At 40.4% G+C, this 21,744-nt stretch overlaps 2 protein-coding genes across 4 annotated transcripts in view; one reads left to right on the forward strand and one right to left on the reverse strand.

The window, feature by feature from the left end:
* The first annotated feature begins 261 nt into the window (after positions 1–261).
* Positions 262–21,744, forward strand: part of Nt5dc1 (5'-nucleotidase domain containing 1) — a 96,250-nt gene continuing 74,767 nt past the window's right edge. The window contains exons 1-6 of one of the 2 annotated variants that reach the window (XM_048353945.1): positions 262–458; positions 4,230–4,321; positions 6,194–6,265; positions 8,173–8,279; positions 10,574–10,653; positions 12,082–12,166. In XM_048353945.1, coding sequence (XP_048209902.1) covers positions 366–458; positions 4,230–4,321; positions 6,194–6,265; positions 8,173–8,279; positions 10,574–10,653; positions 12,082–12,166 — 529 coding nt within the window. In that variant the 5' untranslated portion in view covers positions 262–365. The remainder of the gene's footprint in view (positions 459–4,229; positions 4,322–6,193; positions 6,266–8,172; positions 8,280–10,573; positions 10,654–12,081; positions 12,167–21,744) is intronic. The other variant, XM_048353946.1, reaches the window with a different exon arrangement.
* Positions 7,576–21,533, reverse strand: Col10a1 (collagen type X alpha 1 chain). Of its 2 annotated transcripts, XR_007212088.1 has the most exons (3): positions 20,981–21,533; positions 14,291–16,676; positions 7,576–7,585 (listed from the first exon to the last, which is right to left on the reverse strand). XR_007212088.1 is itself a non-coding variant. In XM_048353944.1 (2 exons), the coding sequence occupies exons 1-2, from the start codon at positions 21,132–21,134 to the stop codon at positions 14,788–14,790; spliced, it is 2,043 nt and encodes a 680-aa protein (XP_048209901.1). In that variant the 5' UTR covers positions 21,135–21,533; the 3' UTR covers positions 13,028–14,787. The 2 variants fall into 2 exon arrangements, 1 of the variants encoding a protein (XP_048209901.1); XM_048353944.1 differs by lacking the exon at positions 7,576–7,585 and having other exon boundaries at positions 13,028–16,676.

A 21,744-nucleotide genomic window follows, 5' to 3' on the forward strand; every position in this document is an offset into this window, starting at 1 on the left:
AGTCCCGGTTCATTCCGCAGTAACTCTCCTGCAGTTCCGGTTCCTCTCCTCTCACGCGGGACTCGCGGGCTGGGAGCAGGGCGGATGCTGGGTCGCGGCCGCAGGTAACCTGGGCGATTCTCCTCCCACGACCGGGTTGGACTGCGCCCCGCGCGGCGCGAGGCGCAGCGCGAGGGGCGGGGAGAAGCGCGTCGAGGGGCGGTGCTCGAGGGCTCGGGAGGCGCCAGGGGCCGCCCCGCGGGTGCCTGGCCGCCCCGCCCCGCCCCACCGCGGCTGCGGTCCGCCAGGTCCGTCCCGCCCGTGCGTTCCCCGCGCCATCCTCGAGGCCGACGCGCACCCGCTCGTGCTCCCCGCCCGGGGCAGCCATGGCTCAGCACTTCTCCCTGGCCGCCTGCGACGTGGTCGGCTTCGATCTGGACCACACGCTGTGTCGCTACAACCTGCCCGAGAGCGCCCCGGTGAGTGGCGCGGGCCGCCGGGGCGCGCGGAGGGCCAGCCGCGCTTTGCCTCGCCTCCCATGGCGGCTGCGCCGGACTCGCCGGGGCCGCCCGCCCGGCAGAGCGAGCCCCACCCGGCGCGCGCAGGGCGGAAGTGCACCGCTGCCCGCGCCCCGCGTCCCGGCCCTCCCTGCCCTGAGCCGACTCTGATGGGGGTGGGGAGATCCTGGGCATGCAAGCTGGGGCTGGGGAGAGGCTTTCTAGTGCTGGGGAAGGCCGGGGCATCTGGGGGTGTCTACAGATGCCAGGCCTCGCACCGGCTCTGCTAGTTGCCTCCGGGCACTCGCTGGGCGTTGGTTGTACCACTTACTGGGTTTGGTAGCAGGGTTCAGGGTGGGGGTGTTTCCTTCGATTTTCCATGCGTGTGCATTTCCTTGTGCACGTTGAAGCGATCACCTGTCAGAGTTGAAGCACTAGCAGCCTGGGAGAGATTTTGGAGTTCACTGAGCCCTGGCTGGATAAAGTCTTGAAATTCTTAGCCCCACTATACTTAGCACTTCAGGCTTTTGGTAAAGCTAATAGCTTGTGGAATTTAAACTTCCTTCTGTCCGGAGGGAAAGGGAGGTGGATATGATGATTATAGACCTGTACACGCGTATGGATTGCCCTCACTCCTCCATTTCCTCTGGTTCCACCAGAACCTGAAGAATTAACATTTCAGTGAGAGATCCCAGCGTCCAAGGAGGGAGCTAGCTATGAGCATGGTAATGAATAGGAGGAGGCTGTCTAACAACACACTAGCTCCACTGTGACTGGCGCTGAAATTTGGTACAACTAAACTTGTGTTCCTCCTCAGTTTCCCCATCAGTAAAATGAGGCTAAAAAATAGGCTTAGCTCGGAAGATCATTGCAAGGATTAAGTGGGCAATAGATGGGTGAATGCCTCCACCAGTACCTGAAGAAAACAAGTGGGGTTTTTTTTTGTTTGTTTTATAGTGTCCACCCAAACCATTTGGAAACCTCACGGCTTCGGGGTAGAGCCCCTGGTCACTGGGACAACACCAGCCAGTGTTTTCCATTAGTCAGATCATCAGGCACTGAAAAATCAAAACTCTGAAGTTCCTTTAAGTGCGGGGGAGAGGGGCACCCTGTGCTTATAGTGAGGGGCTAGTCGCTCACACCTGTAATACTAACTACTCAGGAGGCTGAGATCTGAGGATCAGGGTTCAAAGCTAGCCCAAGCAGGAGAATCATGAAACTTGAGTCCAGTGCCCAGACCATAAATTAAAGCCCCACTACACACAAAAAAAAGTGTTTTCCCTGCTATTACACCTTTCTGCTACACAGGTCAGTTTGCCTTCGTTACATTGAGAGCTCAAAGGTTTTTCTTTGCTTTTTGGCTTTTTAGCCTCCTTTTTCCCCTTGTCTTCAATTTGCGTTTATGTTTTCCAATGCCCTTCCTCAGTACTCACTTTGATTTGCAGAGCAGATTGTTAAACCATTGACATGTCATCAGCAAAATGAATGCAGTTATGAGTATAAGATGCCAACATAGAGAATCCTTGAAGACAAAATATTCCTTACTGAATGTGAGTGATGTTTAAAGGTTTAAAACTAACCATCCTCTCTGATGTGTAAAAAACAAAACAAAAACCCCTTCCTTCATTAAGTATCACAATGTGCTGAGCACCTGACTTGAGGTTAACAGAAATCAACCACAGCCTGGCAATGAACAGAGCTTCAAAAGGGTAGTATGGTGACAAGGTTAGGTGCAGGCCCACTGGTGAGGGCAGTAGTTCCTGGTGGAGGACCTCCTCCCTTCACAGTGACTCTTCATCCTTACTTTATCTCAGCTGAAATACTCTTCTCCCTGGGAAACCATCCCCAGTCATTTCCCTATTCTGTCTTCCCACTCCAGAATTTCCCCTAAAACCTACCTTCTCTAAGCATTCACCACATAGGGTTGTTTGGTTTCATTTTAACAATTTCCTGTTTACTTATTAGAGTCTTCCTCTAGAGTGTCTCCTTAACATGAGCCAGAGTTACAATGTATTTATTGTACCTATTCGGAAAACCATTGTATGTAGTTGAGAAAGTAACACAGGGCTGGGAATATGGCCTAGTGGCAAGAGTGCTTGCCTTGTATACATGCTGAGGCATTTATATATGTATACATATATAGAAAACGGCCAGAAGTAGGGCTGTGGCTCAAGTGGCAGAGTGCTAGCCTTGGGCAAAAAGAAGCCAGGGCCTGAGTGCTCAGGCCCTGAGTCCAAGCCCCAAGACTGGCAAAAAAAGACAAAGTAACAGAGTTTTAACAACAATATGACACAGCTACCCTCCTAATAAACATTCTGCTTGATGCACAGGACTGAACCTTGTGGAAAGGTATTATCACCAGTCACTAGACAGAGAGGACCACAAGGTATAGAAAGGTGACATTTAGCCAGGGCTGCCAAGCAGTGTAGTGTGGCTTGGGTTTCTGACTCAGTCATACAGTACAGTACTGGAAAGCATGTGGTGAGGGGACAGGATGAGTTCCCCACATACAGCAGTTGGATTTTCAGGTGAGGACATACAGAGAGCACTTTTAAGCAGAGGAAATCAAGCAGGGACTGGAAAGGAGCTGCAGCATGTACTGCTGGGTGGAGCATTGCAGATGATCCTGGAAAAGCCAGCAGGAGCTTGTTGCATCACAGAGTTGTGAGTTCCTCTCCCTTGGTCTCCTGGTCCCTTAGCAAGTGCACAGTGTCCTGCATATCCAGATCTGGGTATGTCCCCTCCTCTTTTGCCTCAAGAAAGAAGACAGCTGTATTCCCCTGAGACTGCAGGTCTCGTACTAGACAGGGTCTACTTGATTGAGAGAGCAGGTGTTGAGCAGGTGGAAGGACAAGCCCTCAAAGAGAAGCCACAGTCAGATCCTACCATTATTAACCATAAAGGGCTCAGCCTCGCCAGATCTTTCAGTTCTTTCCCCCCCCCCCGCGGGGGGGGGGGTTGGCAAGCTGGGCATCTGAACCTAACTTGAGAAGTCTTCCAATTTTAAGAGTTACTTCATTTTCCAAAGCATATAGTGCTTGCCAGGTTTAGCAAAGAATACACATCTAGTTGAATCTAAATTTCACATTACAAAATATTTTAGTATATGTAATATCCCAAAGATCGCATGGAATGGGCTTATTCCATCCCCCCAAAAAACTGTTGTTTTTTTTCCTATTCATCAGAAAATCACATTCACCTATGTGTTCATAATTTTATTTGGCTTTCTGAAGACTTCTCTTGTCCTTTGTCCTCAGTTGCTTTTCTTTTGCTGAGTAATGAGATACTTCCTATATCTGGTAGAGGCCTCCTGATTCCTCCTCTAAATCATCTGCTCAGTCCCCACCATATTTCACTTTGAGACTCTTCTAAGATAGGACCTTTTTAGTAATGATGGATCAAGGACAGATGCAGTGACAGAGTGAACCTGTTCATTGTCTTGATGATATAATAGACAATTTACTCTTAAGTATCAAGTCCTAATTATGATCTCCAATCTTTTAGAATTTAGGAATAAGGTTAGTAATTGTCCTTGCTTGTTAATTTTATGTTGGTGGTATAATTTTGGTCAGGACAATTACCCAGAGGTTGCAGAATTTGATACATTTATTATAGATTGGATTGCACAACTTTTACTGTTTCCCTGCTATTTTCCCCCATCAGCAATTCCATTGGTTTTTCATGACCATGATATTAAGACAAAGTAGCAAATTTATAGTTAATTCTTTTTTTTTTCCCTTTCCTTATTTACAGCTCATTTATAACAGTTTTGCTCAGTTCCTAGTCAAGGAGAAAGGGTACAATAAGGAATTGCTCACTGTGACCCCTGAGGATTGGGATTTCTGGTAAGTTCTTTTTAGTTTTTTTTTTAATGTGTCTTAATTGTTGCTGATAAATATTAATACTTCCTCAGGTGAAGTTACAAAGAGAAGTGTGAAACTGAGTCCAAAGGCAAAATGGCTTCTAAACTAAAAGTTTTGTGTTCAATTGAATTAAAGTCTTGTCTACCTTAAGTTTTGACTTAATTAAATTTGAAAATGAGGTGAGTTTATGTAACTAATTTGGATATCTTATAGCTTAAATCTGTAATAATTAAGGGTTTAAATGTTTACTAAAATACAAAGTTCACATCTTTATGAAAAAAGGCTTTTTTGTTTTAAATAATTCAAATAAAGAACTATAAAAGAAGAGAATTCATCTGCTTTGAGTAAGTGACTGGATTATGGTATTCTGTTTTCTGTAATTTGGGTAGACATTCCTGTCTGATTTAGTATTCCTCTCCTGATTTAGTATTCTCAACTTCCCAAAGCTTACTTTTCTTTTACTCTCTTATTTAATGACCAAAAGTAAAAAATCATTAGCTCCTTTTATTGTTTAGTTTAGCAAGTGTGGTGATGTGTGCCTGTGGTCCCAGCTACTCCAAAGGCTGAGGTAAAATGATTATTTTATCCCAGGAGTTGGGTGTCCAACCTAAGTCATATTTCTCTTTGGTAGATAGGTAGATAGATAGTAGGTAGGTATATAATGACAGACAGACAGACAGACAGATATAGGTGGGGTAGATAGGTAGATGAAAGAAAGAAAGAAAAGAAAAGATACTGAAGGAATGAAAGAAGGAACAAAGGAAAAAGAAAGGATTGATTTAAATTAATAATCCTAAAGAATGTTCATCTATTATACATTCCTCCAATATTTGGTTAGTCTTTTCATAGATCTTTTATGTACACACAAAGAAGCGGCAGAGAGCTCTTGCTATGTGAAATTCTTGGCTCTGAAAAGTGTATTGTGAATGAAAGCAAATACTGAGTGCGAAGTGCCCTTTCATTTTTGTTTGACTGTCCATATCTGCAGCCACTACCCCTTCTGGCATTTATTATTCATATAATGAATCTATGCTCACTTCACCCCCCAAATCCCACAAGCCTTTTGTAGCAAAGAAACTAACACTTTGACCATTCTTCCTGGTTTTTAATAGTATGCCTTGCCCAGAGAGCAAGTTCTTATGACTGAACCTAAATTGAGGCAAATTCTAATTAGAATAGAGAAGAGGTTATCTTGTAAGCATAAATGTCTGCAGGTGTGTGTTTGGAGATGCGTTTCTGATCATGAAAAACACCTTGCACCTTTTGTTGTTGTTTTTGACAATACTGAGTTTTGAACTCAGGACTTTTGACTTTCTATTATTTACTTTTCAGACAGGGCTTTGTGCTTTTCGTCCAGAGCCACCGTCACACTGTGATTTTACTATATTTGCCTCCTATGTGTTCAGGAATTACAGGTACCTGCCACTACACCAGCTTGTTTGTTGAGAAGCAAGCAGGTAACTTGTTAACTTTTGTCCAGGCTGGCCTAAAACTATAGTCCTTCTTTATTTTTGTCTCCTAAGTAGCTGCATCCGTACATTTTGACAGCGGCACAGAATAATGTTATAGTGCTTTTTCTTGTTTGAATTTCAGATTTCATTTTTTAAATGCCTAAAGATTTTGTAAACTAAACATGTTTCCTATGTGTGCCTAATTTTTGGTTTTTATTCTATATCTGTTTTGTGGTGAATATTTAATTTTTCAGTCTTAAATCTTCTCACTTGTTTGCTTAGTGTATCTTTTGCCTGGGCAGAGAATCCTTTTTCAGCACTATAACTTTTTGAAAATATGGATTATTGTTTCTTGAGATGGCTAAGAATATGAATTAATTAAAATTTAACTTTTCTGTTTTAGTTGCAAAGGTTTAGTATTGGATCTGGAAGATGGAACCTTCATTAAACTTGCAGATAATGGCACTGTACTCAGGTAAGAAAAAGTAGCAGTAAAATGAAACATGGCTTTCTCTAGGATACTTAACTCTTAGCCTATGATCAGTAAGGTATGATCATATAACTAAGATTATTGTTTCAATCAATGAGATAATTTGTATTCTTGAAATGTCTTTGTATGAATTGTTTGAAATATTTAAATATAAGTCTGTGAGCTTTGGGTTTAATGTTCAGTTCCATTAAGTTTGGCTCATTAGAAATAGTGAGAAGGAACTATAACTATTAGAGTGATAGAGTTAGCAACTTGCTTTATCTCGTTGAATACCCTGTACTATATAAAGGCCCTAGAAATAATGTTTTAATTGGGTGTATAGGTGCCTAGATAAATTAAGGTTCTCTTACAGAAGAACAGAATCACTGTTGGAGTTTTTCTGCATGGTTCTACCCCTGACCAACTGACTTTCCTCTCCTTCTCTTTCTCCCACAATCTTCCTTTTCTCTATTGAGTGTGCCATACCCTCTAGTATTGGTCAGGGCATGAAAAGCAGTAAGGAAGCAACTGCTCTTATTGCTCTGAGTCTTGTAGAGATCAATAGGGAGTGAGAAACTATTCTTTCCCTCATACTGCAGGTGTTGTCCCATCAATATGACCACAAAGCTATGCCTTTAGTACTTACACTAACATGGTCAGAGCCAAGGAAGACACTGAGCACAGCACCCCCGTGTATATTTTGAAACATCACTCATTTTGCATAATAGAAATTATTTTCACATGCTTCCCCAAACCTTCCCCAAAGGTGCTGCTAATGACATGGCCTCCCCACCTCTGATTATTTTGTCATTTACTTGCATGTGTTTTTTCTCAGGTAACTGGAGTTCTCTTAGTAAGGTCTACGTGATGAAAAACTAGTACTTGAAGCATAGGAAAAACCTATTTTCCTCTCTTGCTCTGTTTTGCCACATTCTTCTTGCTGCTTCCCAGTGTGCTTATGGCTGTGCTGTGTCCTTCAGTGATCTGCTTGCCCTCTCTCTTCTCCTCAGCACCCTGTGCTCACAGTCACCCTCTGTGGGGCCAGGGGCCTGCTATACCCCCTGTGGACCTGGTGTGGCTCCTGCTGTAACTCTGCTGTTCCTCTTCACTGCTGTCTCCTTCTGAGCTGGCTTCCCACCCAGTCTACACGGTTGCTTTCTAGTTGTTCCAGTAATGTTTTTGCATCTCTTTTTCTTATATGTGTGAGATTGATTGAACCCAAGGCCCTGGTGCTCTGCTAGGATCTATAACACCAGATCTTTTTTTTTTTTTTTTTGAGACAGGTCAGGTTAGTTTACCAAGTCTGGTTTGCAACCTGTGATCTTCCTGCCTCAGCTTTCTGGGTGGCTTGAATTATGCACATGTGCCATTTTGCCCAGCTTTTTCTCATCATTTGGTTAAACCAAAGCTTCTCTAATGGAGGATGGTATCTTATACAGCATTGACCTCAGAGTAAAAGCTGTCAATCTCTTGCTAGTAGGTAGATCAATGGAGGCAGAGCTAGGAAGTACCCTAGTTGAAATATATGTGTAAAGTATATGAAATATATGTATATATTATGAATATCACACACACAGAAGGAAGGAGGGAAGACTAGGAATTATCCTAGTTGATGACAAAATATACAGAAGTGGAGAGAGAGAGAGAAAGAGAAGTGGAAGGTGGGGGTTGGAGTATGAACATGGTCCATAGCTTACACCCAGGAGGCTGAGGCAGCTATCTCCAGTTACTTGGGAGGTTAAGATAGGAGCATCTCAAGTTCAGGGATAGCCCAATTTACCTTGTCTCAAGAAAACAGATAATGAAAACCAAAACTTTGTTAGCTCCAACAGTGGAAAGGATAAATAATCTCAGTGCTAGAGAAAGAGGTGATTGAAGAGCCTGTAAACATTGTGCATGGTCTCTCACACCAGGGCAAGCCATGGCACCAAGATGATGAATCCAGAGGCACTGGCAGAGGCTTATGGCAAGAAGGAGTGGAAACACTTTGTGCTGGACACAGGCATGCCTTGCCGCTCAGGTAGGCCTTACATGTGTACCACCATCCTCCATTTCCACTTTGTTTTTGTATGCTGGACTTGCAATGTGAAGACCCAAAGAAGACCCCCTATAACACAGGCAAGACCCGATGGACAAGCTGCAATAGAATGTATTTTTTTCAGGTGTTTTTTTTTTTTTCCTGTTTTGCAACATTTCATGCAGTTATATTGAAGAATTTGTTGGTCCCACTTTTGCTAGCACTTGTTCTGCAGTAAAGAAGATTGGCACTTGGGAATAACATGTTCCTAAGCCAGCCTGTCTCCTTTAGCTGTCATACTTAACCCTTGCTATCCCTCCATGTCGCTCCGTATTTACATTGTGCAACCGAGTTTCTCAGGATTCTCTTTCATTCTAGGATCCATTGACCCTCTTTTCTAGGCTTAAAGTGATTTTGTGCTTTTTTTCCTTTGTTTCTTTTCTGGTACTAATACTGGGGCCCAAACTTAGGGCCTAGATGCTGTCCCTTAGTTGTTGTGCTCAAGGTGAATTCTATATCACTTGAGCCATAGCACCACTTTTAGCTTTTGGTTGGTTAATAATTGGAGAAAAGAGCCTCACAGACATTCCTGCCCAGGCTGGCCTCAAACCTTGATCCTCAAATCTCAACCTCCTGAGCAGGAACTTAATTACAGCTTGAATCAACTGCTCATTCTCGTGCTTAGGATGCTCAGGAGCATCCTGATGACCTCAGGTTATCCCCTTTTAAGTGTTTCTAATCCAGTTGTCCAGTACTCAGATAGTTAGCCTGTGACACATACTTAAGATGTCATGGTTTGCAAAATAATAAAGATGCTGGTGGCTTTAAAAAGACTGTTTATCAAAATCCTCAGATCTCAGTCTCCTGAGAAAAGATAGGATTAGAGGCATGAGTCACTGGGTGCCTGTCTATTTCTTCCTGTTTTTATCCACACCCCAGAAGATTTTGTGCTTCCTCAAAGTGCTGCTAAACATGATAGATCAGCCATACCTTTTAATTAAGTTCCAGTAGAATATCACACTCTTTTTGCGAGGTGACAGAGAGCTGTCCAAAGTCTGCATTTTCAATAGCACAGCTTTTATTTTGTTAAATTTTAAGTCTTAGTAAGCTGCCAGTATTGTATGAGTTTGAGCAAAGCTTTTCAAACTTTGTATAAATACAATATTTCTTTAAAAATGAAAAAAAGACTGTTTATAACCATAGAAAAGTATTAAAAAGAATTTCGTGCCTCCACAACCCAATCACAGTGTGTTTACATGTATGAAAATAATTATAGCATCTAATTAGAAAACTGAGGATTTTTCTCAGAGATTGCTGAATAGATACAAAAACAATGCCTCAAGTTCTGAAGAGGCTAGGATGTTGGTTCACTGGCTCCCAACCTATTATTTGTGCCATGCGGCCCCAGGACTTTTGAGGAAGAGTGACTGGCACTGTTGTGGCTGAGGTGGAATGATGCTGTTCAGTAGTCCAGTCTGGACTTGGACATTAGGCCCCTGGGATGTGACAAGGACCACGGGACTGTTATCCAGGAACAGTATAACTAAAAGTAACCTGTATTCTGGGGGAGGTCTGAAGTGTAATTTTACTCCAGGGTTACAGAATATATCTAATTTTCTCTCCTGAGATCTTGCAGTTTTGCTGAGACAAGCCTCCATACACCATACATGAGACATGTTTTTTATTCCTCTCATCCTGGCTTTCCAGAATTTTATCCAACATGGCATCTGAATTGACTATGGTGCACTAGATATAATTTTCTTTCAGGACTTCAGCTTATGAATGTCATACTCTAACATGCTTGCAGCATCTTCAGTACTTAAGCAGCATTTAAAAGGCACTGCTAGCCTGGAACTGAAGTTCTTTATGAAAATTTCTCATGGAACCTCTATTTAGTAAATTGTTCCATTATTTTCTACTTTTGCTCAGGGGAAAATATGAAACAAACTGTGCACTGTGCCTAAATAGAAAGAAATAAGTACATAAATAAATAAAATGAATGGATAAATACGTTCCCTTTTATAACTAAAAAACCTAGTATCTCTTCAGAGAAGTTTGTGCATTTTGTACTTGCATGAGACATTAATTTTATTATTACTATTATTATAATTTTGCTCAAGGCTAGCACTCTGCCACTTGAGCCACAGTGCCACTTCTGGCTGTTTTCTATATATGTGGTGCTGGGGAATCGAATCCAGGGCTTCATATATACGAGGCAAGCACTCTTGCCACTAGGCCATATTCCCAGCCCGAGACATTAATTTGTTCTTAACTTAAAAGTTATCTTCTGTTTTTAGGAAAGTATTATTTCTATGATAACTACTTTGACCTGCCAGGAGCTCTTCTTTGTGCCAGAGTGGTGGACTCTTTAACAAAGGTGAGTGTAAGCAATTGTTTAAAAAACTTGTGTGATATGTATTTAGTCACCACTTCGAAGTGGTGATTTTGTTTGTTTTCCTCTTGGTGGCTACATAGGTGACCAAAGAAGAAAAAGTATGGTGAATTTGTTGAAAATATTTTTGGAAAATTAATGAACAGTGACCATTTTTTCCCAGGAAAAATAAACCTACTTATTCTCCAGCAGAGGGTGCAAAAGTCTCAAAAATAAAATGCAAAACTTCATCTGGAAAAGTATCTTTTGGTTTCAATACAAGAAAAAAAAAGTAAAAGCAATTATGGAAATTCCATTTATCTTAAATGTGCTACATAGTATTAAACATGAAAAATCAGGTGAAAATTTAGGCTCATTTTTGCCTTAAGTATCTTATAATATGTATAATTATATATAAATATCTAGTAATTGTTGTTTTGATAGAAAACACAGTGATTCCAAAGAAGCAAAGAGCTATAAAGTTACATATTTTTATGTAATATTTATTTACTTTGTGAACCCCCAAAAAACTATAAAAATATTTAAATATTGGAATCTGGAATCTCATTTATCTCTCCTGTAGTGGCTTGCTGCTCTTTCTATTACATTTATTGTTATTGTAAAGGTGATGTACAGAGCGGTTACAGTTACATCATAAGTCAGATAAAGAAAGAGTACATTTTTTTTTGGACAATGTCAACCCTTCCCTTGCTGTTCTTTGTATGTTTTGATTCAGGTTAAGTGAGTACTACATTCTGAAATAAGCTTTGGGGGTTTTAAAGCTTCAGGTCTCGGGACCCCCAATGATGACACAGTGCATTTAGTAATGTATTTAGTTATCTCAAAAGCCATAGAACAGTGTATATTTGCTCATGCATTTAAAAATGTTCTGCAGCCAGGCGCTGCTGGCTCACACCTATATTTATAACTGCTCAGGAGGCTGAGATCTAAGGATTGCCATTTAAAGCTAGACCAGGTAGAAAAAAGTTCGACACTCTTATTTCCACTTAGCCCTAAAAAGCCGCAAATGGAGTTATGGCTCAAGGGGTGGAGAACTCTCTTTGAGCTCCGAAGCTCAGAGATAGTACCCAGGCCCAGAGTTCTAGCCCTAGGACCAGCAAAAAAATAATAGTAACAAAATACTAATAATAAATAAAAATAAAAATCGCTTGAATTTTAATAAAGTCTTTTTTTTGCAGAGGAGCTATATATTAATATTTAGTGATGTATGTTTATTTGTGTGTGGTTTTTGTGGAATGTTTCTAAAAGCACATTGAGTACAATGAGTACTTTACTGATTTATTGTGTCTTCTAAACCATAGATCCCTATCTTAGAACCCAGTGATACTATAATTGTTTCTCGGCATTTTCCACTCTGCTGAGACACAGAATTACTGCATTTGTTACATTTGGAATTTTTTTTTTCCCTTTTAGCAGAACAGTGGTCAAAAAACACTTGATTTTTGGAAGGATATAGTTGCTGGTATACAACACAATTTTAAAATGTCAGCTTTTAAGGGTGAGTAACTTGAAGAGGGTTGCTAATACCTGTGTGTTCCATGCTGTATGTCTGTTAATTTAGATGGAAGTTGCCTCTTTTACTCTGTGATCCTTACTTAGTAGTCAGTGTTGTCTTCAATGTTGCTATAAAGTTAGTTCTGCTTACTTTGTAAGTGGTTCTTGTGTTTTATAGCCATAGTTGCCTGTATTCTGGGCTTTGCTGTTAAACTGTCCTTGACATGCCTGCCAGTTAGAGTTGTTCTGTGGCTTTTGTGAGAATTCAAGTTCTCGTGTTGCTGTTTGGTGACACACACCTACATCCTTAGTGGAAAAGTTATAGACAGGGGAGCAAAGTGCCTGCTAGTGGACATGTCATTCTTGTTGCTTAAGAAATGGAAATGGGGTCAGAGCTATTGACTATCTCAAGCCTAGGGTTTTATTTGCCAGTTGGGGTAACCCAAGATGCCTTTATGTTACTATACTGCTTGAATTAGGCTACCTTGATTTAATTCGTTGGCTGGTGGTTGCTCATGAACAGTCTTTTTCAGCTTAAAACATGTTGCCTTTGATTTACACTTTCAAATGCATGGCATGGGCTGATCAGGTAAGCTCACACTTGGAATCCCAGCAATTGAGAGCAATTGAGAGATTGAGAGAATCACAGTTTGAGGCTAGTCTCAGCAAAAAGTTAGCATGATTCCATCTCAAGATAGCAGTTTAGGTACAGGCAAAGGTGAAAAATATAAAACCCTGTCTCACAATAACTAGTGGGAAAAAAAGGGCTAGAGAGGTGACCCAGCAGTAGAGTACCTATTTTGCAGGCATGAGGCCACCCCAGTACTTCCAAAAAATAATAAATAAATAAAATAGCATCCCTTGACTGGCATGGTGGCTTACACCTGTAATCTCAGTTACCCAGAAGGCAGAGATTGGGAGGATCATGATTTGAGGCTAGCCTGGGAAAAAAGTTTGTGACTCCCTTTCAGTCAGTATGCTCGACTGTGCATCCAGCTATGCAGATGGCCAGAGATGGAAGAATTACAGTCTGAGACTGGCTATAAGCAAAACAGTGAGCGTCTACCTGAGAAATAACTAAAGGAAGAAGATAGGCAGGGGAATGGCTCAGGGGTAGAATACCTGCCCAGGAAGAATGAGGGCCCTGAGTTCAAACTCCAGTACTGTTTAAAGAAAAAACAAAAATGAACACAGTGTGCATTCTTAATGTAAATCAACTTATCAAAACAAATTTAAATACTGTGACTAAAGTGCCATTTATTGCTGAGGCAATAAACAATTGAAGAATACTTGCTCAAATTGTATATTTTTGTGACACTTGCTGTTCTCTCTCCCATAGAAAACCAGTGCTTTGAGTTGATTTTCTCACTTTTCTATATCCACTCATTAGTCCTACCTCTGCCTCCTGGTTTACATGGGGTTTTGTGGGTACTTCACTGTCTATACTGAGTGCTGGGTGTGTGTGGCATCCTTCCCCAATAAAGAGACATACCTATGACACTGTAAAAGCCACCCACAAATTCACCATTTCTACTTCATTAATTTATACAATGGAAAGACTTTTTTAAAAGTATGGTTGAAAATAGCAAATGGCTGCTTTTGAGGAAAGTGCAGATCAAAAGTGATTGATGTTGTTTTATTGCTTGAGAATGAGTATATTAATCATTTCATGCTTTAATAAGTAAGGCACAGCTTAAACATTTTAAACTAATATAAAAATACAGTACAGAGCATAAATAAATAATGTATTTTCATTTCTGGTCAGATATTGAAACCCTTGATGTTAATTCTAATTTGCGGGACAAGGAGGCACAAGGTACATACGCACCATGTTCTAAAAACCCATGAAATTGTATTTCCAAGATTCAGTAAGGAATTACAACAAATTAATCACACTTGTGTTAAATAAATAAAGACTAGGTCAGACACCTCTTTTCCCAATTGTGCCAGGTATATTGAACGACTTTCTGTAATGATAGGTTTAAAAAGGTTCATGACTGAAGCACCTTGCATTTTAGACTAGTTTTTGCACAATATTTTGGCTTCTTATGAGAGGTTTAGAAAGTATATATGCACCTATGTATTTGAATCACTCTTGATGAAAAGGGCCAAGTAAGCCTTATTGCACCATCAGAAATAGCCTAGGGTGTACAGTGTCTTTTAAATTTGAGTATTCAAGTAGTTAAGTTCTATAAAGTTATGTGATACCTCCTGAATGTTTCCAAGAAGTTGTCATATTAATCATTAGAAACAGGCTTATTTTAAGAGGGAATGCTGAGTTTCTGAACTCAACCTTACTTAAAAGCCTATTTCTGTTTTGTGATCATTTGTTTTAACCTATCAGGACTTTCACAGTGAACACTTTACAATATTGAATATGCTCCAGAAAATCCCCCAAAGGCCTTCTTAGGACAACTGACTGGAAACTCATGAGGGCCTTCATGGATTTACTATTGCTGCTCATTTGTATGGGGGAAATCTTTTTTGGTTTGGAAGTTCTGTGTTTGGGAACATGAATACCACTCACATTATTTTCAGCTTACCTCCGTATGTATCTTGTGGGAGGGATGGGGTTGGAGAACACCTTTTCAAGCAGGAGTTTAGATCAGCTCTGTGGAAATGTGCTCACATGGGAGCCACAAGGAATCCTGAGAAGGAGGAGTGGACATACTCTGAGGAATACAGGCCGTTTGACTCAGCATTGGGCAGCTGGAGCCACACCTGGTCATTTTCTGTGAGATCAATGATGGCGCTGCCGGAAGCCTGATCTAGGTAGCCTTTGGAATACTCATCATAGGTGTACATTACTGGAGTGCCATTCTTATACAGGCCTACCCAAGCATGAGTGCCTTTGACATGAATGTGGTAGGAGAAGTAGTATATTCCTGGGATTCTGCAGGTAAAGATTCCAGTTCTTGGGTCATAATGCTGTTGCCTGTTATATAAAATCTTATCAAATGGGATGGGAGCACCAATTGCTGGGTAAGCTTTGGAGAGAATAACAGTAAAAGCTGACACAGGCATTCCTGTTACTCCCTGGTTGGCACTGACAAGAGGCATCCCAGAAAGACTGGGCCTTTGCCCTGCCTTTATGAAGCCCTCAGGCATGGCTGCTTGGCCTGGTGGACCTGGGGGACCTGGAGGCCCCGGAAGACCTGGCTCTCCATTGTGGCCTCTTGGACCCGGAGGCCCTGGTAGCCCTGTGGGTCCATTGAGACCTTTAGTTGCTATGCCAGCTGGGCCAGGGGGACCTGGGTTTCCAGGATCACCTTTAGACCCAGGGAATCCTGGGATACCAGGGGGCCCAATGGGACCCCTGGTGCCTGGCATACCAGTAGAACCTCTTGGACCAGCTTCTCCATTGTGTCCAGGTACCCCCTTAGGTCCTGTTGCACCTATAGGGCCTGGAAGACCAGGAGGTCCTCCCACTCCAGGGTCACCTTTTGGACCTGGTAACCCCGGGTTACCCTTAGGACCATTGAGGCCTGGTTCTCCTGGGTATCCTTGTTTTCCATCCAACCCAGGGGGACCCCTTGATCCTCTAGCCCCAGGGGGTCCTGCCAACCCAACTGGCCCTGTCTCACCTTTAGGGCCTGGAAGGCCATGGTTGCCTGGGATGCCTTTTGGTCCTTGGGGTCCCATATTGCCAGGAGGTCCAGTCAGCCCTGGCTCCCCTGGATGACCTGCTGGCCCTTGTTCTCCTTTGGCCCCTGGACCCCCTGGGAGACCAGCAGGTCCTCTTGGTCCCTTCATGCCAGGTAAACCTGGCTTCCCAAAGCCAGGAGGCCCAGGCTGCCCATCAGCTCCTGGAATCCCAGGGTGGCCTTTTGTCCCTGGAATCCCTGGCTGGCCTGGAAGTCCAGCAGCACCTGGCTTTCCAATGCCCTCTCGTCCTCGTTCCCCAGGAGGACCTTGCGGACCTGGTGGGCCACTTGCTCCTCTCTCTCCTGGAAAACCCCGATCCCCTTTGATGCCTGGCTGTCCTGGAAGCCCATTCTCACCTCTTTTGCCCACACCAGGAGGGCCAGGTGGTCCCATGGGACCCTGAGGGCCTGGAAGTCCCCTTTCACCTGGTCGCCCAGGAGTGCCATATCCTGCTTCTCCTTTCTGTCCATTCACTCCAGGAGCTCCTGCTGCTCCCTTTTCTCCAGGAAAGCCCCTAGGTCCTGGGGCACCTGTAGGTCCCTGTTGTCCAGGTTTTCCTGACACAGAAATTCCAGCTGGGCCGGGGATTCCAGGTGGTCCTGGTGGGCCCCGAGGTCCTGGTAAGCCAGCCGGTCCAATATCTCCTTTTGGTCCATATGGCCCTCTCTCTCCTGGCTTTCCTTGGAGCCCTGGTAAACCTGGCTTCCCAGTAGCTGATAATCCTGGTGGTCCTGGCAATCCTGGCTCTCCTTGGAGTCCAGGACTTCCGTAACCTGGTTTTCCTGGTGGTCCAGAGGGACCAGGGTGTCCTCGAGGTCCAGCGGGGCCTGGTGGGCCAGGAACACCTTGCTCGCCTCTTACTGCTATACCTAAAAGATACAGCAATACATCAGCCAGCAGAGGGATGGTTAGTAACTTAAGCATAACTAATGTTTCTCAAAACATAGATTAGGACAGAGTACTGCATTATCATTTATTTGGTCCAGACATTAGGCAGACATTTTTTAGTGAGTTCAGGTGATACTCTAACATGAGTTCAAATGATACTCAGTTTATAGAGAGAGAGTTGGGCATGGTGGCTCACACCTGTCCTTTCAGATACTAACCCAGGTACAATGTTCAAGAGACACTCATCTCAACAGTAAGGGCTGAATGTAGTGCTATGTATCTGATACCCCAGCTAGGGTAGGAAGCAACATTAACAGGCTTATGTGCCAGGCCAGCCTGGATAGGTGAAACACTATCTCAAGAATAACAAGAGTCAAATGGAGTGGGCCCAAACAATAGAGTGCTCACCTAGCAAGCCTGTCACTTTGAGCTCAAACCCCAGGACCAGCCTCACCTCCAAAAACACATAGTAATGTCTCCCAAAGCCATGACTACCATAATGCATTCATCGTGTCCTAATGATACATAAAAATAAACTTGAATCGAAGAGTTCCTCTAGGATAAATATGCATTGGAGTTTTTAAGGAAAGCCACCTACTTAGAAATGGTAAGAAAAAGGTATTGGAAAAGATAAAAATAAAAGTGAGCAATAAATGAAAAAAATGTTTACTAGCTGTAAAATATTTCACCCACAAAAGATATTGTATAAAAAAAGGAATTTAATAATTTACATCTGCCATGGCCTTGCTAAATAATTTAGATGCAGACTGTCTTTTTTTGTCCTCAGTATATACTGTGAGCTTTTACTCTCTATATTAACTTAAAATTGAAACAAAAAATTAGACAAAATGGCCAAGGTATTTAAAATAGTATGAAAGTGTTGACCTCAATGACAATAATCTTTTTTATTTCATAACTCTGTAGGTCCATTTTGGCAAGAACATTCCTCCTAATAAGCTAAAGTTAAAACCTAGCAGTCCCTTCCTTATTCAATATGTGAGATAAGTAAGCTCTAATTGGGCCTAAGATGGGACAGCCATTTAAAATATGAGCTAGGGGCTCAGAGGAAAGTGATGGTAAGTGTTTAAAACAGCTCCAAGAACTGTTGTGGTTTTTGAAAGATGGGCTATAACAGCATTGCAGAAGTTAGTGTTATATCCCCTAGAGAAGGATTACTATGCCAGTCTTTTGGAAGTAGTCACCATAAACACCTACATAAAATAAACTTACATGTGATTTTTAATCTCTCCTTGTAGAATTAATGTTAAAATCATGTTCTGTTAAAACATTTTCAGAAGCATAGAATACCTGTTATTATAAGAGCCTTTGTTGGAAAATGGTTCATCATAATGTTGGCTTAGGATATTACGGTAGCTCAGTATTTTGCTCAGAAACCATGAAAGTGACTTGTAGCTATGACTTTTGGTGTTTTGTTTTGTTTTGTAGTGGTGTAATAGAGCTTCACACATGGTAGGTTAAGTGTTCTACTATTGACCTATAGGTTCTATACCCTTGCCCAATAGCTTTGACATTTGAGCCATATCTTTTCTGGAAAAAAAAAATGAATAGACTTAAACTCTTAAATGTTTAATGGCTTAAAATCCTAAAAGAAGACTAAAAAGAAATGATTTCAAATAAACTGAAATGAATTACAAATTGTCTTTTAAAATATTCTTGAGTTACCTTTAACTATTAGTTTTTGGTTACACAAATGTATTAAGATTTTTTCTTTAATTGTTTCACATGTAAGTAATAGTTGCTAGCTTGTAGCTACTATTCCTCTTATTTAGAGATGTTCCTGAGAATTGAAAACCTCTTTCTATGTGCAAGTCACCAAACAAATTCTTTAGACAAATTATCTAAAATAGGAAAATAATTGTTTTAGACTTAGGTATGTTTATATTTTGAGTTATTAGAGTTATATTTTCAGTTTTCAAACTTTAATATGTACAGTTTTCCCATGGATTTGTCAGATGAAGGTACCAGGAAAGGAAAAGAAAATTAATTTATGGAAAAGTTTCCATATATTTAAACATATCTTACTGATTGATATAAGTATATACCCATGATATATCTACATGTATAAATGTATGTTGACACATAACAAATGGAATAGATAAGTAATAAGGAATTGCTTAATAGTTTGGACTGTGATAGCATATTTTTTTTAATGCAAACTAGGTTGGCCATGTCAGAACCTAAGGATTGTGTTCCTATTAAAATAATAGTCTGACTGGGAATGTTGTACTGTTAAAACAAAGAGGAAAAGCAAGTCTTATTGAGAATGATTGTACTGGACATCACTTGAGTCTAGACCTCCAGTGACAGGTGTATCTTGGAATGTTGCCCTAATGGGGCCTAAACGTCTCAATGCAAGAAAGAATTTTACTTCTGCTAAGTCTTTGGGGATTAGCTCTGTTCTAGTTTGCCCTCTGAAAGAATAAGATTAGAGGGTCACTATCCTTAAGAGAAAACCAACTATGAGGTTTCTTAAATGTCCACAAACAGAACTAGTGGTCTGGTGTGTGAGATATGGCACCCATGTCTGCCTAGCAGCCGTAGCATACTTGGTGCTATGGCTGAACTCTCCTTTAGCCCGTGCTACATAGATATGACTGGGAATTAATTATACAGGAACTCTGAATTTCTCTCCTCAGCTTCATGTTTTACTTGTGTAAAGGATGTGCTTTGTTTCTATTATAGTGCATTACTGCCTGCCAATGGATGATGATGTATTTGAGTCCTTATTTTAAGTTATTGCAAAGAAATTCATGTAGACTTAATAAAATGCAACTTTTAAACTTCTTACTTGTTAATAAGATATTTTCATTTGTCTGCAAAAATAATCAGGATGATGAACAGTACATTAGGTGAGAAGATAGAAATGCATTAACTTTCTAGAAGATGCTTTTTATTATGTATGATCTTGGTAAGATATTAAAGAGTTTGAATTTGTGATCCCAGAGTATCTAATACTGTGTAACATTTCAATTGCATTTGTTGCTTCGAGTAGCTGTCTTTGTCTTTTTAAAAATTTCTTTCTTAACTTTTCTCTTTCTCTTATCCATATTTTGAGGTACCCACAGGTATATAATGTGCTCGTATTTTTAAATATTGAGCTACCTTTCATGAAATATATAAAAATGGTTTTTTTACATTTTTTCTTTCATTTTTAAAAAGGCAGTCTTAAAGTTTTGTTTGTTCAAAACATTTGTTCCCCAAATCATACTACTTAAAGTTTATGACAAATGGCCTTAGCTTTATTGCAAGACAAAATATCTAACTAAAGTGAAAAATAACTTGGAAAGGAAATCTAAAACCAATGATGGTATTATCTTATTCAGTAGGTATTTTGTAGGCAGTTTATAGCTGATGCTTTGAAATGGAATTAGTGAAAATATGTTTCCCCTTCTTGGAGGATCTCTTTATATTATGTGTATATATTATATATTACAGATACACATATATGTATGAAAACCAGCCAGATAAGAAATAAATTCAAGAAGACATAAAATTTATCTTAGGTTTTATATATATATATATATATTTATCTTAGGTTATAGAGTAGAAGTGAAAGTAGTTTTTCATTGTAGTAATAGCTAAACATACACTTGACGGACTTGGAGCATTTGAAGGTCTCAACAGCCCTTGAAGATAACTGCTCCATGCTATATAAGTGAGAACGCAAAACACAAAAGGAAAAATAATTTACTTGTGGTCTTACAGCTAGTAGATAACAGTTAGATCTACATTTAGCCCCTATACTTTATAAGAATGTATAAATCTAAAAACTGATACTTATTGGACTATTAGATTTATTGGAGGCCATCAGGTTTTATTTGATAAAACACAGTTTTGTTTTTATAAGTAGTTATGAATGACTTATTAAAGTAAATGTCCAAGCATTTAAGTATATAAATCTAGTCTCTGTGCAATCATTTTTAGTTAAAATCCTAAATATAATTAAATCTCACTGGATTATTATTTGTGGATTATAGCAAGTTATTTGTGTAAAAGCATCATTTGAGAGGAAAAAAAATATCTCCACATATAAGAATCCTTGAGATTCTCCAGGTATATTTTTCAATTATAGTTAGTGTACAAGTAGGTCTTGTACACACTTAATTTTCCCCACACATCATTGTTTTGAGGATTTGGACTAATTGAGGAACTTGAAAACAGATGAGAATCAGAGGTGAAAGCATTTTGCAAACATGATCACCATTAAGACAGTAGAAAGTACCAGTCAGCTGGTCAATAGAGTAAGATACAGAATTCAGCTTACCATTCCTCTTTATGCTATAGGGGATGAAAAACTGGGTCTTGGTATTGGATGGTGGGCCTTTTATGCCAGTGGGTGTTTGGTATCGCTCATCATAAAACCTTCCATGAACCAAGTTCAAGGACATGAGCAGCAGAAAGGCTTTTGGTAGCAGCATTTTCTCAGATGGATTCTGAAAAAGGAAAGAATAATTTCAGACATCTTTTTTATTGACTTGCTTCATTTTTCTGATGTTGCACAGATGAATTCTTCATACAATTGACTTTTAAAATCGGATCCTTTATATGTTGAATATATTCCATAAATTGGGGAATTTGTTTTTAGTCATTTGAATATTAGCTTTTTTTTTTGAAAGCCAAACAAGTATTGAGTCAAGGGAAAATGAAATGACTTACAAAAAAAAAAGAAGCCAAACAAACAGAAATCATCATTAGATATCTATATTAAGAAATTCAGACTTTTTGACATAACCTGAAATACCTACAGTTTCACAATACACTGAAATTCAGTTTAGGACAAAATTTATACAATCTGGTTTCATTAGAATTATCTCATGTAAATGAACACAATATTTCTGTGTGCATTTTGATACAAAGCCATTTCTTTAAAAAAAAAAAACATTTAGCAAAACCAAAAACCAAAAGACAAAAAAATTCCAAAATAGTTATTTGAAAGCAAACTCATGTGGAAGTCCACTAGTGACCCTTAGTGTATGCACTTACCTGGGTACTGCAAGTTCTGAAGTTAGTGTCTTAGTAATTCCTAGG

This window comes from Perognathus longimembris, chromosome 9 (assembly GCF_023159225.1).
Source record: "Perognathus longimembris pacificus isolate PPM17 chromosome 9, ASM2315922v1, whole genome shotgun sequence".
In the NCBI taxonomy this organism is placed as follows: Eukaryota; Metazoa; Chordata; class Mammalia; order Rodentia; family Heteromyidae; genus Perognathus; species Perognathus longimembris.

What these genes read in the sequence shown, in the direction of transcription:
- Col10a1 (XM_048353944.1), bottom strand. Translation starts at nt 21,134, where the DNA reads ATGCTGCTACCAAAAGCCTTTCTGCTGCTCATGTCCTTGAACTTGGTT. An exon ending in CTATAGCATAAAGAGGAATG is followed by an intron (nt 16,677 to 20,980) that starts GTAAGCTGAATT and finishes TGTATCTTTTAG; the next exon opens with GTATAGCAGTAAGAGGCGAG.